Below are 15,173 nucleotides of genomic sequence, written 5' to 3'. Positions count from 1 at the left end.
AACTAGAAGAAATATTTAGTGCACACGGTGGGAAATTTTCAGTTATTAAAACTTCAGTGATACTTAGATTATTCTGAAGTTAGCTTTCTGAACAACTCAATTTTTTTTAAAAAAAAGCTCTCTTGGCTGTATATTTTAATAATTTATAAGACAGTAACTCAGAACGAGCACCATCAGTTTAGCATTACGTTATATTGTTCTGTTTTACTAAGCATAAAGCTTGGCGAATTACATAAATGCTATGTTAGTAAAAAAAAATAAATAACTAAATAAAAAATCCTCCTAAGCGTATATACAAATCACAGCCAGTACGGGAGATTCAGTAGCAGTGACATGTAATTCACAAGCTTATGCAAATTGATTTTCAGTCTTACAATGCTGAAGTTGGCTGGTGCTTCCGTGTACCCACAAAGCATACATTTTGTGTGACATTTGTCTAAATGAAGGTTGAGTTTTAAAGGATAGCGTTCTATTCAAGAAAGATTCAATTTCCTCTGTAATTTTTCAATTTTTGGTACAGATTTACAAATCATAAGGGTTTTGTAAAAATCAGCTGTATATCTTACCTTGTTTTTTCCTTTCTTTTTTTTTTTTTTACATTCATGTGAAAAAGTGCAAGTGAGTGTGAGAGTCAAATGATGTGGGAAAAAAAATGTTCTTTTCAAACCGTATGACAATGTAGCCGTTAGTACTTAAATAGTATTTGCACTATAGCAGACCTGCCTTTCTTTTCATAATAAACAGTGTCATGCAAACTTTTTAATTGCTTGTATTAAAATTTGCAGAGGAGCTTTGGCTAATGATCACAGTAGGAGCATCTTTGGGGAAAATGCATGAGAAAAGAAGATATTAATGTTGTCAAACTTCATGGAAATAAAAATGCTGAGAACAGTAAAGGATGCAGGCAAAATATGCTAATTAGTGGGATGGAAATCAAGTGTACATCCAAAGTGTGGTCGGATAAAAATTATCTATCAAACTTTAAATTTGACATTCAAGTGGGTAACATCAAATATCAAAAATAAAATGTGTTGTGCCTATTAAATAGAAAAAGCTTTATTCCCAGCTGAAAATTTGATTCTCAAACAAAGGGCAGTGTGGGAGTGGACGCTCTTGTTACTTTGCCCTGGTTTACCCAGACTAGCTATTCGACATCCAGTAAGTCCTCTAATTTCTCAGAGCCTGAGTTTCCCGATTTGAAAACATAGCATCCCTTCCAAACTTAGAATTTCCTATGAGGCACAGACAGTACAGAGTGTACTAGAACGCTTTAAATAATAAAATGATGTATAAATATTAGATGTTGTTTTTATAAAAATCAATGACTACACCTCCTTCTACTTTTCTTAACTTTTCCAAATACTGCTATAGATGAGACATTTCCCGTATATTTACACCTTTATATTCAAGACAATGATTGGGAACACCTACACCATTCTTTTGAAATGTTTTAAACTTCAATTTAGGGTACTGTCTTAAATCTCAGTATGCTTGGAAGTGAAAAGAAGTACAAAAAACACAATCTACTGATGCTGTGAATTCTGAATACCATATGCCCTGCATTTGTTCATAAATAATAAATGTTACCCTTTCTGAAAAGCTATCCTAAACATCTCCAATTTTCTATGCGACCTTTCAATCTGATGGAGAAGTCTCAAATGCAATATATTTAAATCTTCACTAATTATCTTTCCCTTTAAATATCTTTGTATTAGTCGCTATTCTTTCAGTTTCCTTAAAAGCAAACAAATGAGAACACAGATCAAATAATCAGAAAGCCTGCAGGCTTTCTTCAGCAAGCTCTGAATTTAGATGCTGAAATGATGTCATCACAGATGGGCCTACTTTGTCTTTCTCTGACATCCATCCCTTTATAATACAGTGGCCAGCAGGAGCTCAGTGGATGGAGTGCTTTCATTCCTAGTGGCTCTGTGTATTGTTTTGTTTCCTCCTCACATATGTCACACATTTGGGATCCAGGATACAAGAAGTGTTCTGTCGCTCCTCTCCAGCACTCACATCCACTCCAGCGTTCCTACCTTTTCCATAAACAACCCCACTCCTCTGGAGCACATGTCACCAGATTATTCCATCCACCACTATCCTAGGTTTTATGTTATGCTCTAGTCTTCTATTTTCCTAGGAACTTTGCTTTATTTGGGGAGGGGGATTTTACTGGCCCCAGTCTTAAAAATTAAATTATGTGACTTTTTTGCTTAAAACTCTGCAGTGGATTTCCTTCCAGCCCAATTAAAATGAAACTGACAACATTATCATGGCCTGCAGGCCCTCCTTGCTTCTTCACTGTGCTCCACAAACTCTGGCTTCCTTACTGTCCTCAGAACATGCAAAGTATACTCAAGATGTTTGCATTTCTGGCCTTTGTGTATACAATATATGTAATTATATATATATATACACACACATATATATGTAGATATATGTATACATATATATGTGTGTGTGTGTGTGTGTATATATATATATATATATATATATAAAAATATATATAAAAGCATACCTGGGAGATATTACGTGTTCAGTTCCAGATCGCCACAGTAAAGAGAATATCGCAATACAGTGAGTCACATGACGTTTTTGGTTTCCCGGTAAAGCAGTGTAAAAGTTATGTTTATACTATACTGTGGTCTATTTAGTGTGCAATACCATTATGTCTAAAAACAATGGGCATATCTTAATTTAAAAATACTTCATTGCAAAAACCCGTGAGCTGTCATCTGAGCCCTCAGGGAGTTGTCACCTTTTTGCTGCTGGAGGGTCTTGCCTCCACGTGGACGGCTGCTGACTGAGCAGGGTGGTGATCATTGAAGGCTGGGGTGGCCGTGACACTTTCTTAAAATAGGACAACGATGAAGTTTGCTGCATCAGTTGACTCTTCCTTTCATTTAAACACTTAGATTTATGACTTGGCCTAATTTCAGTATTGTTGTGTCTCAGGGAATCAGGAGGCCCAAAGAGAGGAAAAGAGATGGAGGAATGACCAGTCAGTGGGGCAGTCAGAACACACACATTTCTAGATTAAGTTCACTATCTTTTATGGGTATGGTTCATGGCACCCCAAAACAATTGTAGTAGTAACATCAAAGATCACTGATCACAGATCACCATGACGAGTATAATAATAATGAAAAAGTTTGAAATATTGCAAGAATTACCAAAATGTGACACAGAGACATAAAGTGAGCAATGCTGTTGGAAAAATGGTGCCAATAGACTTGCTGCAGTCAGTGTTGCCATAAACCTTCAATTTGTGTGAAAAAAAAAAAGAAAACAAAACACAGTATCTGTGAAGCAGAAAAATGAGGCATGCCTGTAATATATAACAATATATACATATTATATAACTTGGTATCTTCAATATATATATATTCATTGTATATTTTTTTAAATTTTCATTGGAGTATAGTTGATTTAAAATGTTGGTTTCTGCTGTACAGCAAAGTGAATCAGTTATACATATCCATATATCCACTCTTTTTTAGGTCCTTTTCTCATATGGGTCATTACAGAGTGTTGAGAAGAGTTCCCTATGCTATACAGTAGGTCCTTATCAGTTATCTATTTTTTATATAGTAGTGTGTATATGTCAATCCCAATCTCCCAATTTATCCCTCCCCCCTTACCTCCCTGGTAACCATAAGTTTCTTTCCTACATCTGTGACTCTATTTCTGTTTTGTAAATAAGTTCACTTGTACATTTTTTTTTTAGATCCCACATATAAGCGGTGTATGATATTTTTCTTTCTCTGTCTGACTTCCTTGCTCAGTATGACAATCTCTAGGTCCGCCCATGTTGCTGCACGTGGCATTATTTCATTCTTTTTTATGGCTGAGTAACAGTCCATTGTATATAGGTACCACACCTTTAACCATTCCTCTGTCAATGGACATTTAGGTTGCTTCCATGTCCTAGCTATTGTAAATATATTCATTGTATTTTATTTATTATCTGCTCCACTCTGTACTGCCATACTATGTACTTTAATAATATAAATGTGAACTGAAACTCTGTATTGTTCACCCCTGTCTCCCCAGTGATTTGAACAGTATCTGGTGCATAAAAGACTCTCAGATATTTCCTGAGCGAATGAATAAGTGGATGGATCAATGAGCGAATATGTGAATGAATTATTCCAGCAGAAGTGCTAAAATTGCGCCTCATTGAGTTAGGTGCCCACCCCTGGTGTCAGAGAGAGGCGTCTGCCTCTCCTGGATCAGGTGGATTAAGAGTGAAGTCTGGGTAATGTTTAAAGAAATTTTAAAGAAAATCTGGTTGCTGTTACTTAAAGAGCAGAGTTTTCTGGGGAAGGAAGGAATGGATGTCTCCTGTTTTATCCCCCTTCCCTCTTTCTGTCACCAATGCCAATATGTTAATACCTGGGAATAGGTTGCTCTGTATCTTTTCTCTTACTCCCTTCTCTCAAAATGTTGTTACTTCTTCTTTTGAAATAAATCTCTTTTATTTTCTCACTTTCCCTTACCACCATGTGGCATCCACTCTTAACTGTTTGTTGCTAATCTTTCTGCCCCCACGATGATCTCCCACCACCTAGGATCTCCTGAATATGGCTCTCATTCTGTCATCTTAAAAAAAGAAATGCATGCTAGGTTCTTTCATCCATAATCAGACAGAACTTGTTAAAACATTCATGATGTTCCAATATAAACACTTCCAATCAGACTTATGTCCTTATTACTTATTCCTGAATATACCTTAGTTGATGTCTTCAGAGTCCACAGTTATAGTTCTAAAGTGGATTTTCCAGATAAGCTAGTCAAATCCTTTTGGGGGGACAGACACAGGGAGAAGGAGTGAAAAGAACTTTATTACCGTCCTGCCCCTAGGTTTTCAAAGTTTGCCAGAAGAACTAGAGAAGGAAAAGTATCTAGCCCTAGATCTGAGCTCCTTCTTTATGCCAGCCTTTTCCTGTTCTCTCCTGTGTCCTACTCCCTTTCTACCTCCTGAACACCATTCTGCCCTCCGACTCAGCTGAGGTCTATCTCTTTCTGTAGTTTTCCTGATTACATAGTCTTCATAGGATTCCAAGTACTATGGAAATTACTAGCTATGCCACGCACTTCTGTACTTCCTTTTGATGCTGCCTTTTGCAGTAAGGCCTGTGACATCATGATTTATAAAAAGAAATTTTTTTTTCTGTCTTGATCCATGTTTTCTGTCACACAGCTTCTAAAACCCTTGGGACTTCCTAAGTGATAAGTGCAATAAAGCTGAAATGGGTGTCTTTTGTTATGAACAACAAGTTCCTTTCAACCACACCTGAGTTCATGTCAATGAGGTGATTTTTGGAAAGCCCCTAGGTAACTGTGAGATGGGGCTGGTTAGCAGGGGAACCAACTGTGTGATTAGAGAGTTGGAATTTGCAGCCTCATCCTGACCTCTGGGAAGGAGAGAGGGGCAGGAGATTGAGTTCCGTCACCAGTGGCCAGTGATTTAATCCTCATGCCTGCATACTGCAGCCACCATACAAACCCAGAAGTTCAGGAGTTCAGAAAGCTTGGTAAGTGAAGGTGCCGGGAGGGTGGTATGTGTGGAGAGGGCTCGGCACCCCTTCGCAGCCACCTTGCTCTATGCACCCCTTCCATCTGGCTGTTCCTGAGTTACATCCTTCATAATAAACCAGTAATCTAGTATGTAAACTCTTCTCCTGAGTCCTGTGAGCTCTGCAGCAAGTGATTGAATCTAAGGAGGTGGTCGTGGAACCTCTGTCGTATGGTCTGTCAGAAGCATAGGTGACAAACTGGACTTGAGATTGGCATCTGAAGTGGGGGTCATCTTGTGGGACTGAGCCCTTAACCTGTGGGATCTGAATCTATCTCCAGGTAGATAGTATTAGAATTAAGTTAAATTATGGGACGCCAGCTGGTGTCCATAAAGGATTGTGTGACGTGTGGGAAAACCCCTACATCTGGTGTCAGAAATAAAGCACTGGGAGTAGAGGAGAAACGCAGAGGAGTATTTTTCTTCTTTCAGGCCTCATAAGGCTACAAATGTCTCAGAAGCAGGGTTCCAAGAAAGTTACTTGCTGTCTTTGTTGTTAATATTCATATACCACCTAGCACCATGTTAAGCATATAGTTGATCCTTAAGTTAAAATTGTTTGGTGGCTTTTGTTGAATATTATTTAAGATAATATTTAGGGCTTCCCTGGTGACACAGTGGTTAAGAATCCATCTGCCAATGCAGAGGACACAGGTTCGAGCCCTGGTCCGGGAGGATCCCACGTGCCATGGAGCAGGTAAGCTGTGCGCCACAATTATTGAGCCTGCGCTCTAGAGCCCGCGAGCCACAACTACTGAGCCCGCATGCCACAACTACTGAAGCCTGCGCGCCTAGAGCCCGTGCTCCACAACAAGAGAAGCCACCCCAGTGAGAAGCCCGCGCACCGCAACTAGAGAAAGCCCGCGCAGCAATGAAGACCCAACGCAGCCAAAAATAAATAAATTAAATAAATAATATTTTTATAAAAACATAATAGTTAGATTAACCTGTCTGCCATCAGGGATTTAATTCAGGTGATTTTATTCAGGGGTTCTCATTGGTATTGCTTTTGAAGACAGAACAACCAACAGTGATACTAAAATTCAGCCATGGTTTAATAAAGTAGTTAGATTTGTGGCTTCTTTGTAAAACTAAAAGCTGGTTAGAAAAATACCTAAAAAGAAGAAAAACTTTTTACTATTTCCCTTAATCAAATGTTGTCAACAAGATGCAAAGAAGATGTCTATTTAAGTGATGACATTTAAGACCTGAAGCTCAAATGGTTTTGTCCAATGAAGGATTGAAGCGGGTGTGGCTATTTTGAAAAGGCAGTGATAGTATGTAGCTTGAGGAAGACCAAGGAGAACACAACAAAAATCATTACTGAAGAGGATCCCAGTTTCCAAAGCATGAAATTGTACATGTTATAGACTATGACCCATGATGCAGATTGTTGGAACCATCTTACGTTCTATAAAATAGTTTAGATCTTAAGGAAATATTTCAGTATGCTCCCTGTATTACTAGGTCTTACACTATACATTTTGTATTTTGCTTCTTTTTTTTGCGGTACGTGGGCCTCTCACTGCTGTGGCCTCTCCCGTTGCGGAGCACAGGCTTGGGACGGGCAGGCTCAGCGGCCATGGCTCACGGGCCCAGCCGCTCCGCGGCATGTGGGATCTTCCCGGACCGGGGCACGAACCCGTGTCCCCTGCCTTGGCAGGCGGACTCTCAACCACTGCGCCACCAGGGAAGCCCTACATTTTGTATTTTGGAGGCCAGGAGTATGACTAGAGAATGAGCACTGGGTAACCAACTTTATACCTCAAATTTACCTTTGTGATATTTGTGTGCAATTAAACCAGAGCCTTCCGTTTCAAAGCTGCGATGTACTTTTTTATTAAAAGCATCTCTTTATTTGCCTCTTATTAATTTTATAACTCTTAAAAGTTGTTATAAAAGATATTTCAAAAAGATGAAACTCCTGATTTTAAATAGAAGCAAATTCAAAACCTTAGGTCAAGAATATAACAGATTAGCAATGTAATATAGTGTTTATGTTGTATCTTTTCGTGACTAAAAAAGTTCAGTGTTCTTTTTAAAATTTTTATTTCAATGTTTAGGAGATTATTTAAATAAATATAAAAGATCTCATGTGGAATATAGCTTTCCAAAAACTAAAGTTATCTAAGGTAGGGACAGCTAGAATGTATATATGAAATTAAGTGGTTCATGTTTAAAACAGTAAACACATATATTTCTCATTTATTTGACATATTCTAAAATATCATGGTCTCTTGACTTAAATCGTCCTTGCTTTAAATTGTAATTTTATACTGACATTTTTCCTATTATTAGATTCTTTTTGAGTGTGGCATCTATGGCTTTCCCTATCCCTGTGCCCCCTGTATTATCTTGCTTTATACTTATTATACAGTAAATGTTTTATAAATGTTTGCTGATGAATGATAGCCATGCCCAAAGAAAATCCATTTGTTCTCTGCTGAAAAAATATAGACGATATGAACTTTCAACATAAAAAAAGATTCATGGCAAATGATTCTTGACAGAATGTTCTATAAATAAGAAAAATGAAATAAACATGTTTCTGATCCACTCATATATATTTATGACAAAAGGTAGAAGTCCCACGCCTCTGCACAAGCCTCTGCTCTTTTTACCGAGCTGATGTTGAAAAAATTTTCAAATTTGTAATGATGGTGTGGGAAGGTAACATAGAGAAGATTTTTAAAAAGCAAGAAATACAGTTGGATTCTGTAAAAAATTGCTTATTGTATAGTTTAAATGTGAAATAATAGAACTCGTAATTTAAATGTTTACTGGATACTACAGTGCGTGCCACAGTGTTTCATTCTTTTAATATATGTGTGCATTTCCACATATGAAAGGACCCATGGAAACTTTGGCCTAGTTCCCATTTAAAATTGGATGTGTTTTCAAATAAAGAACATATAGAAGCTTTTTTCAAATTGTTTATGGTTTAGAGAATATGAAATCCCTCCGTTGGATAAAAATACTTAAGTTTATTGCAGCACATAGAGAACATGGTTGTTTCTAAAGTATTTTCCCCTAATTTTCGAATCCCGTTTGTTTTTCAGGCATTTCCTGGGAACGTCAACTCCGATAGTGTGGTTCGGCATGATTTACAGCATCCAGTGATCGCCCGCTATGTGCGCATCGTGCCTCTGGATTGGAACGGAGAAGGCCGCATTGGGCTCAGAATTGAGGTCTACGGCTGTTCTTACTGTGAGTACCATTCTGTCGAAATTTGTGGTGGATTTTGTCATCTTCATTTAATTAGTAATTTTGTTATTTTGAATTATTTAATATTAGTTGCTTTCTCTGACAGTAAATTACAATGTTTCTTTATATAAATAATATTTACATTTTTACACAAACACACATATAAGAATATCTTAAGGACACCTTAAGTAGAGGACTTGGGAAATGATTTCTGTTCAGTAGACTAAAACAGCAAAGCTTATTCATAAAGTTGCTTGAAGTCTTATGAAATATTTAAAAAACAGAAACTTACACTCTTATTCATCTTTTTGACTCTGTGATGGATTTGAAAACAGTCTTAAGAACTTCCTTCTGGTTCTCTTTAATTATATATACCTTTTGTTATTTTAAAGTCAACCACTGAGCTTTAAGGTCAATTATATTTTATATGTCTAAAAGTTTTATTAGTTCCTTTTAAAAACTTACTCAGGGGGCTTCCCTGGTGGTGCAGTGGTTGAGAGTCCGCCTGCCGTTGAAGGGACACGGGTTCATGCCCTGGTCCAGGAAGATCCCACATGCCGCGGAGCAGCTGGGCCCATGAGCCATGGCCGCTGAGCCTGCACGTCTGGAGCCTGTGCTCCGCAATGGGAGAGGCCACAGCAGCGAGAGGCCCGCGTATCACCAAAAAACAAAAACAAAAAAAACTTACTCAGTCACCTAAAAAGTTTCTTTTCCTTTCATCGTGTTTTTGATTACCCTTTTGTATTTTTTAAATACATTATATCTATGTCTAATGATTCCAATATATGGAGTTTTAGGGATTGTCATTCTGCTGTCTGTTGTTTCAGCCGGTTTTGCTAGTGGTGCTTTCTCCTCTCCGTCCTCCTCTTAATTCTTTCCTTTCTTCCTTCTTCTTAGCATTCTTATCTGCCTATCCTTCTTGTCCTTAACTTTATGCCCATCCATCTTCTTGAACTGTGACCTCAGTTTCTTCAAAACTTTGTGGAACTTCTTTTAGGTGAAGGTTGATGGTGGCTTCTTCTGGAGAAGATGGATCTTATTTGCTTCTATGAAGGCAGTACTAACACAGAATTACTTTAAAGATTATTTGAGGCTTTTTGAGGCCACTAGGTACTACACATTCAGTCTGCAAACACATGATTTGCAAACACTGGCTTTATTTGATGTGGCTGCGCCTCACGTCTTGCAGGATCTTAATTCCCCAACCAGGGATTGAACGTATGCCCTTAGCAATGAAAGCACTGAGTTCTAACCACTGGACCGCCAGGGAATTCCCCCAGACACTAGCTTTAGAATATGAAGTGTCTGGTAAAATAGTCATCTCCTCCCGGGAAGTTTTTCTTCCTGTTCTAATTGCTGGGGGAGGAGGGATGCTGGATACAGATAGGGCAGGGAATCAGGAGATCAGCTTCACGCAAGGAGTTTCCTATTAGACTCTCCCCTATCCCTTCCTGTAGACCCATAGCAACAAAAGCTTAACTGTAATCAGAAAATGCAAATGTCCTATTGGGCAAGCTTTTAAAAATTAACCAAACATTTGGTAGTTTATAATAAAAAGTATATAAAGCTTTCACCTTTGTATGAATTTAGTACCTGTAGTGATGACCAAATCGTATTTATTCATGGGCAATACTGCTATGTGAAAACTGGGCTGGTTACTAAAAAAGGGCCAAAGAGATCATTTAATAAATTCCATAGGTGTTTCTTTTATTTGGTCATCACTTTATAGTAGCAAATATAATGAGTAGAGAGACAGATTTAGTTCTTCAGGAGAATGTAGATATTCAGGAAGAAGATTTAACTTTTCAGAAGCCTAAAATGACCCTCAACATAAACTGGGAGCCTTTCTACTATGTGATCTGGGTATTCATGGGAACAGAACTCTGTGTTCATGCATATTCTAGCTTTCAGCATCATGATGGGAAGGCCAAAACAAAATGTTTTTGTCTGCATGACATATTTTCTAAGGAGCATGTTCAGTTTTCAGTAAATGAAAAATAAGTAATATTCTCCATGGAAACATGATGTATGTAATTTATTTTATTAATAATTATTTATTGAGCAATTTCCATGGGTCATGAAAAATGTAAATGTTAATCATATCACAGTAAATAAGAAAAACATGGTAAGAGAAAGTGGAGCAATTACTCCAGTAGTAGTATTTATTAGGATACAAATAATGAGGGTTAAAAATTTCCCAAAGGCACACAGCCTAAGTGACAGAGCTGAAAGGGAAACCGGACATCCTGGTGGTACAACAAGACCTCACCACCACTACTGTTTTCCTGCTCCTAAATTCTAACAAAGTGAACCCCATGTGACCTTCATCGGGTTAAGTCAATTATATTGACACCTCAGAAGCACCCAACAAGCCCCCTCCCAGTTACTACTACTTCTTAAAGGTAAATATTCACCTGATTTTTATCCCCATAGATTAGGGTAGTTTTTAAAATTTTAAAATCTCATACCAATGAAATAATAAAATATACATTATTTCCCCTCTGACTTCTTTTGTTCAAAATATTTGTGAAATTACCCATGTTGTTATTTGTGGTATTTGTTTATTTTCATGAATAATATTATTCTATTGTATGCCTACTCTACAATTATGTATTCATTTCGTGTTGATAAACATTGAGTTGTTTCCAGTTTTTGATGATTTCAATAGAATTGCTATGAACGTTTTTCATAGGTATAGAGCTAGGAAGGGGTAATACCAAATTAGGATATATGTATGTCTAACTTTGTTAATAATGAGAAAAATTTCCTAAAGCGGTTTTATCAATTTAGACTGTCAAAACCAATGTACTAGGATTCCTAGTTGCGCCACAAATTCAGACGTTTAGAAATGAACGTTTGAAAGTTTTAGCCATTCTGGTGTTTGTTCATTATATGCAGTTTAGTGTTAGTGAACATTTTCCTGATTTTTGAGGAGGTTATGCTTACTGTAATTTGTATACCCTCTTTTTTGAAGGGTTTGTTCAAGAACTGTGCCCATACTTCTGTTGAATTGTCTTCTATTTATCTGTTTTTTCTAACTGAGTAGTTTTTTTTGTTGTTTTTTGTTTTTTTTTTTTCTAACTGAGTAGTTTTTAAAGCCAACCCTGTCTTTTTTTATTATTATTATTGTTAGTGCTATCACGAGATTTTCCATCAAGCCTGGGCCTTGGCAATCACAAGACATGAAGGAAAAATGCTTGAAGCTAGATAGGATGCTAGACTTTTCTAGTTTACAAACCTCTCTGGGGGGAAAATAATCCTACACTTTGGGAAACTGGATTAACCTTTATACCAATAGATGCCAGTGGAGTAAGTGATAAATTGGCAACATAAAGTAAGATAAAACTTTATACAAAGATGTCAGTGTTCTAGATCTGCTCCAGCCACTAGCCACATGTGGTTACTGAGCACTTGAAATGTAGCTAAGACAACTGAGAACTAAGCTGTGTTTAATTTTCATTCATTTGAATTTGAGTTTTAAGTGGCGTGACTACTGGCTCCCATATTGGATGGTACAGATTATAAGAACCAAAACATCTTCTTATTTTTCTCCTGTGTCCTTTTTTTAACATTTATTTTTTAAATGGCAATCTCTAATTTTTTTTTCTGAGTTTGGAAAACGATAATTGAATCATCATGGAAGCTGTCGGTACTGTCAAAAATTTATGACTGGTCATTCCTCTAACCGGGTCATTTTCCTAACCAATGTCCAGATCCCATTATTTTTCATATATCTATATATGAAGAATGCAAAATATATTTATGTCTTTTACAAGAAAAATATACATGTTTATAATAAGAAAAAGATGTGTTAAACATATTTGTTATGGACAACTTTTCCAAAATTAATCGATGATTTAAACTTACCTATACTGGAATTCAGACTAGAGTGGCCTCGTAGAAGGTGGCCTTCTAGTTCTTTTCTTTTTTTTTTTTTTTTTACCATTTAGTGAGCTACTGCCTCAAGGGCTTTGTTTGGGTTTTCAGTGGGAAGGGAATCATGGATCTTTGAGAGGGGAAGTGTCCCTCAGATACACTCCCATTTTGCCCCCTTAATAACAGCAATCCTGTGTATTCCAGAGTCCGGCAAGGAGATACGAGGCGTTGATCACTCCTAGGGAAAAGAAATGAATTCTCTCAACTTTTTAGAAACCCTTTAGGGGGTTTATCTGAGATCTGTCTTATACCTGCAGGTTAAGGAATGGGTTTGTACTTTAAAGTTTGCCAGAAGAACTAGAGAAGGAAAAGTATCAGTATGAAGCTGCTTCTGTAGGAGCGTGTACCTACTGTAATTCCCCTTGTATTTGTCATCTTTCTTCTCTGCAGTCCTTCCATGGTTACTCCGTCATCTGAGAAGTTAGATACTTCTCAAGGTTGAAAGTAAGAAGTTCACTCTGTTCCAGGTGGAGGGAGAAGTTTACTTCCAGGCCACCGCTTTTAAGCTTTCAGGGCTTCCGCTGTTTTTGTTTCCTGACTCGTCTTGATGATAATATGAATTCCAATTTCAATGAATTTAGACTCATTTTAAATCATTCTGCTCCCTCTACATTTGGTTTTCCCTCAAGTTTAGTTGAAATAAGTGCATGCTGTTATTTTTAAAACTTAATGATATTCCCAATGTCTTCTGACTCTGTAAGCTTTCTCCCAAAACACTGATGCTAATCTTCTTACTCTGTACCAAAGGGACTGCATGAAGCAGAAGGGAGAGGTCTCAGTCTAATAACTTTTAAAAATCATTTATGTCTGAAGCACTCAAACATGCATCTTACAAAATCCCTACATGGTGCATTGATTAAAGCAGTGAGCATTTTCTGATGACAAATACTAAATTAGCTTTTAACCAGAGTCTTCATAAATGTAAGGTCAGCACCTTGGCAAACCAGGATACACACAAACCATTTTTATATATGCTTTCAATTTGGATGAATAATTAATAAAGCCTATATATATATGTTACCCAGTGCAAATCCTGGTGGAAATTAAGTGCCAGCCGGGGGGGGGAAATAGATCAAGAGGTGCCGAGTACAGTTAGAAGGAGGACAGTGTTTTGTCCTTTTCATGCTGTGCCAATGGGAATATTCTCTCCTAAGGACCACGGACTAACTGCCGTAGCTCCCGTGCTGCCTAGGCAAGAGATGCTGCCGGGTGTATGTATATTAGGTTCCCAGGGCTGTCGTAACAAAATACCACAAACTGTGTAGCTTAAGACAACCGAGATTTATTCTCTCATGTTTCTAGAGAGCATAAGTCTGAAATTAAGGTGTTAGCAGCGTTGCTTCCTTCTGGAGGCTCAGAGAGAGGAACCATCCCATGCCTCTCCTCTAGCATCTGGTGGTTGCTAGCAATTCTTGGTGTTCCCTGACCGGTGTTGCCACATCATTCCAATGCCTGCCTCTTCCTTCACGTGGCTGTCTTCCCTCTGTGTGTCTATGTCTCTGTGTCTTCACATGACCTTTTTACAAGGACACCAGTCATTGGATTTAGGATCTACTCTAATTCAGTATGACCTCATCTTAAAGGAACTAATTACATCTGCAAAGACCCTATTTCTAAATAAGGCCACATTTTGAGTTGCTGGGTGGTTATGAATTTGGGGGAAACATTATTCAATCCAGTGCAACATTTGTTCATTAAAATTGGTAAGAATTTCTGTGTAGATCAGTTTAACTGGGCAGAAAAGTAAAAACACTTCTGAATGTCAACCCAGGTTTTCCTATTTACATTCGATATTTCATTTTGCGTAATACTTGTCTTATTGTATTTTGTGTTCATCACACACACATATGTGAAGTAAAAGATTTGTATGTTGCTTGAGGATCAATATATTGTGACACAGATTCATCCGTCCATTAGCATTTGTCAAATTCTATGTGTAAAGTATGTTGCTAATTTAAAATCTAAAATGCAAATCAGATCATATCACGCCTGTGCTTAAAACACTTTATGATCCTACATTTGCCTATAAAGTCCAAGTTGTTAGCTTGAAATATAGTGCCCTTCCTATTAGCTCTGCTGTCTTAATGTCCTATCATTTCCATGTTGTACTTTATGCTCCACTAATACAAACTATCCGTATTTCCAAATACATGACCTGCTTCCATAACATGTGTTCATCCTAGATCTCCTCCCCAACTGCAGTACCCTCTCCATCATCCTTCTGACCAAATTGTCTTATCCTCCAAGATTCACTCGAGATGCAATTTCCAGCAAGAAGATTTCTCTGAATTTCCAGAATGAAGCACATCATTTTTTCTTTACTCGTTTTACACTATGTAAATATTTCTAGTGGAATATTCATCAAAACATTCCAAAATGTAGCAGACTGTAAGATATTGGGGGGACCGGGCAGACACAGTCATCATAGCCATCATTGGCGTCCCGCTAATTA

The 15,173-nt window shown here is 37.5% G+C and overlaps 1 protein-coding gene across 1 annotated transcript in view; it reads left to right on the top strand.

Annotated features, from left to right (window-relative positions):
- The window catches only part of CNTNAP2 (contactin associated protein 2), a gene marked incomplete at both ends in the record, with an annotated part of 2,009,686 nt that overhangs the window by 806,705 nt on the left and 1,187,808 nt on the right, over positions 1–15,173 (top strand). Inside the window, one exon of the mRNA XM_082661728.1 lies at positions 8,641–8,788. Within this exon, the coding sequence (XP_082517854.1) occupies positions 8,641–8,788 (148 nt within the window). The remainder of the gene's footprint in view (positions 1–8,640; positions 8,789–15,173) is intronic.

The sequence above is a fragment of the Grampus griseus genome, assembly GCF_964374135.1.
Source record: "Grampus griseus genome assembly, chromosome: 9".
Taxonomy (NCBI): domain Eukaryota; kingdom Metazoa; phylum Chordata; class Mammalia; order Artiodactyla; family Delphinidae; genus Grampus; species Grampus griseus.
This window is presented reverse-complemented; position numbering and strand designations above follow the sequence as displayed.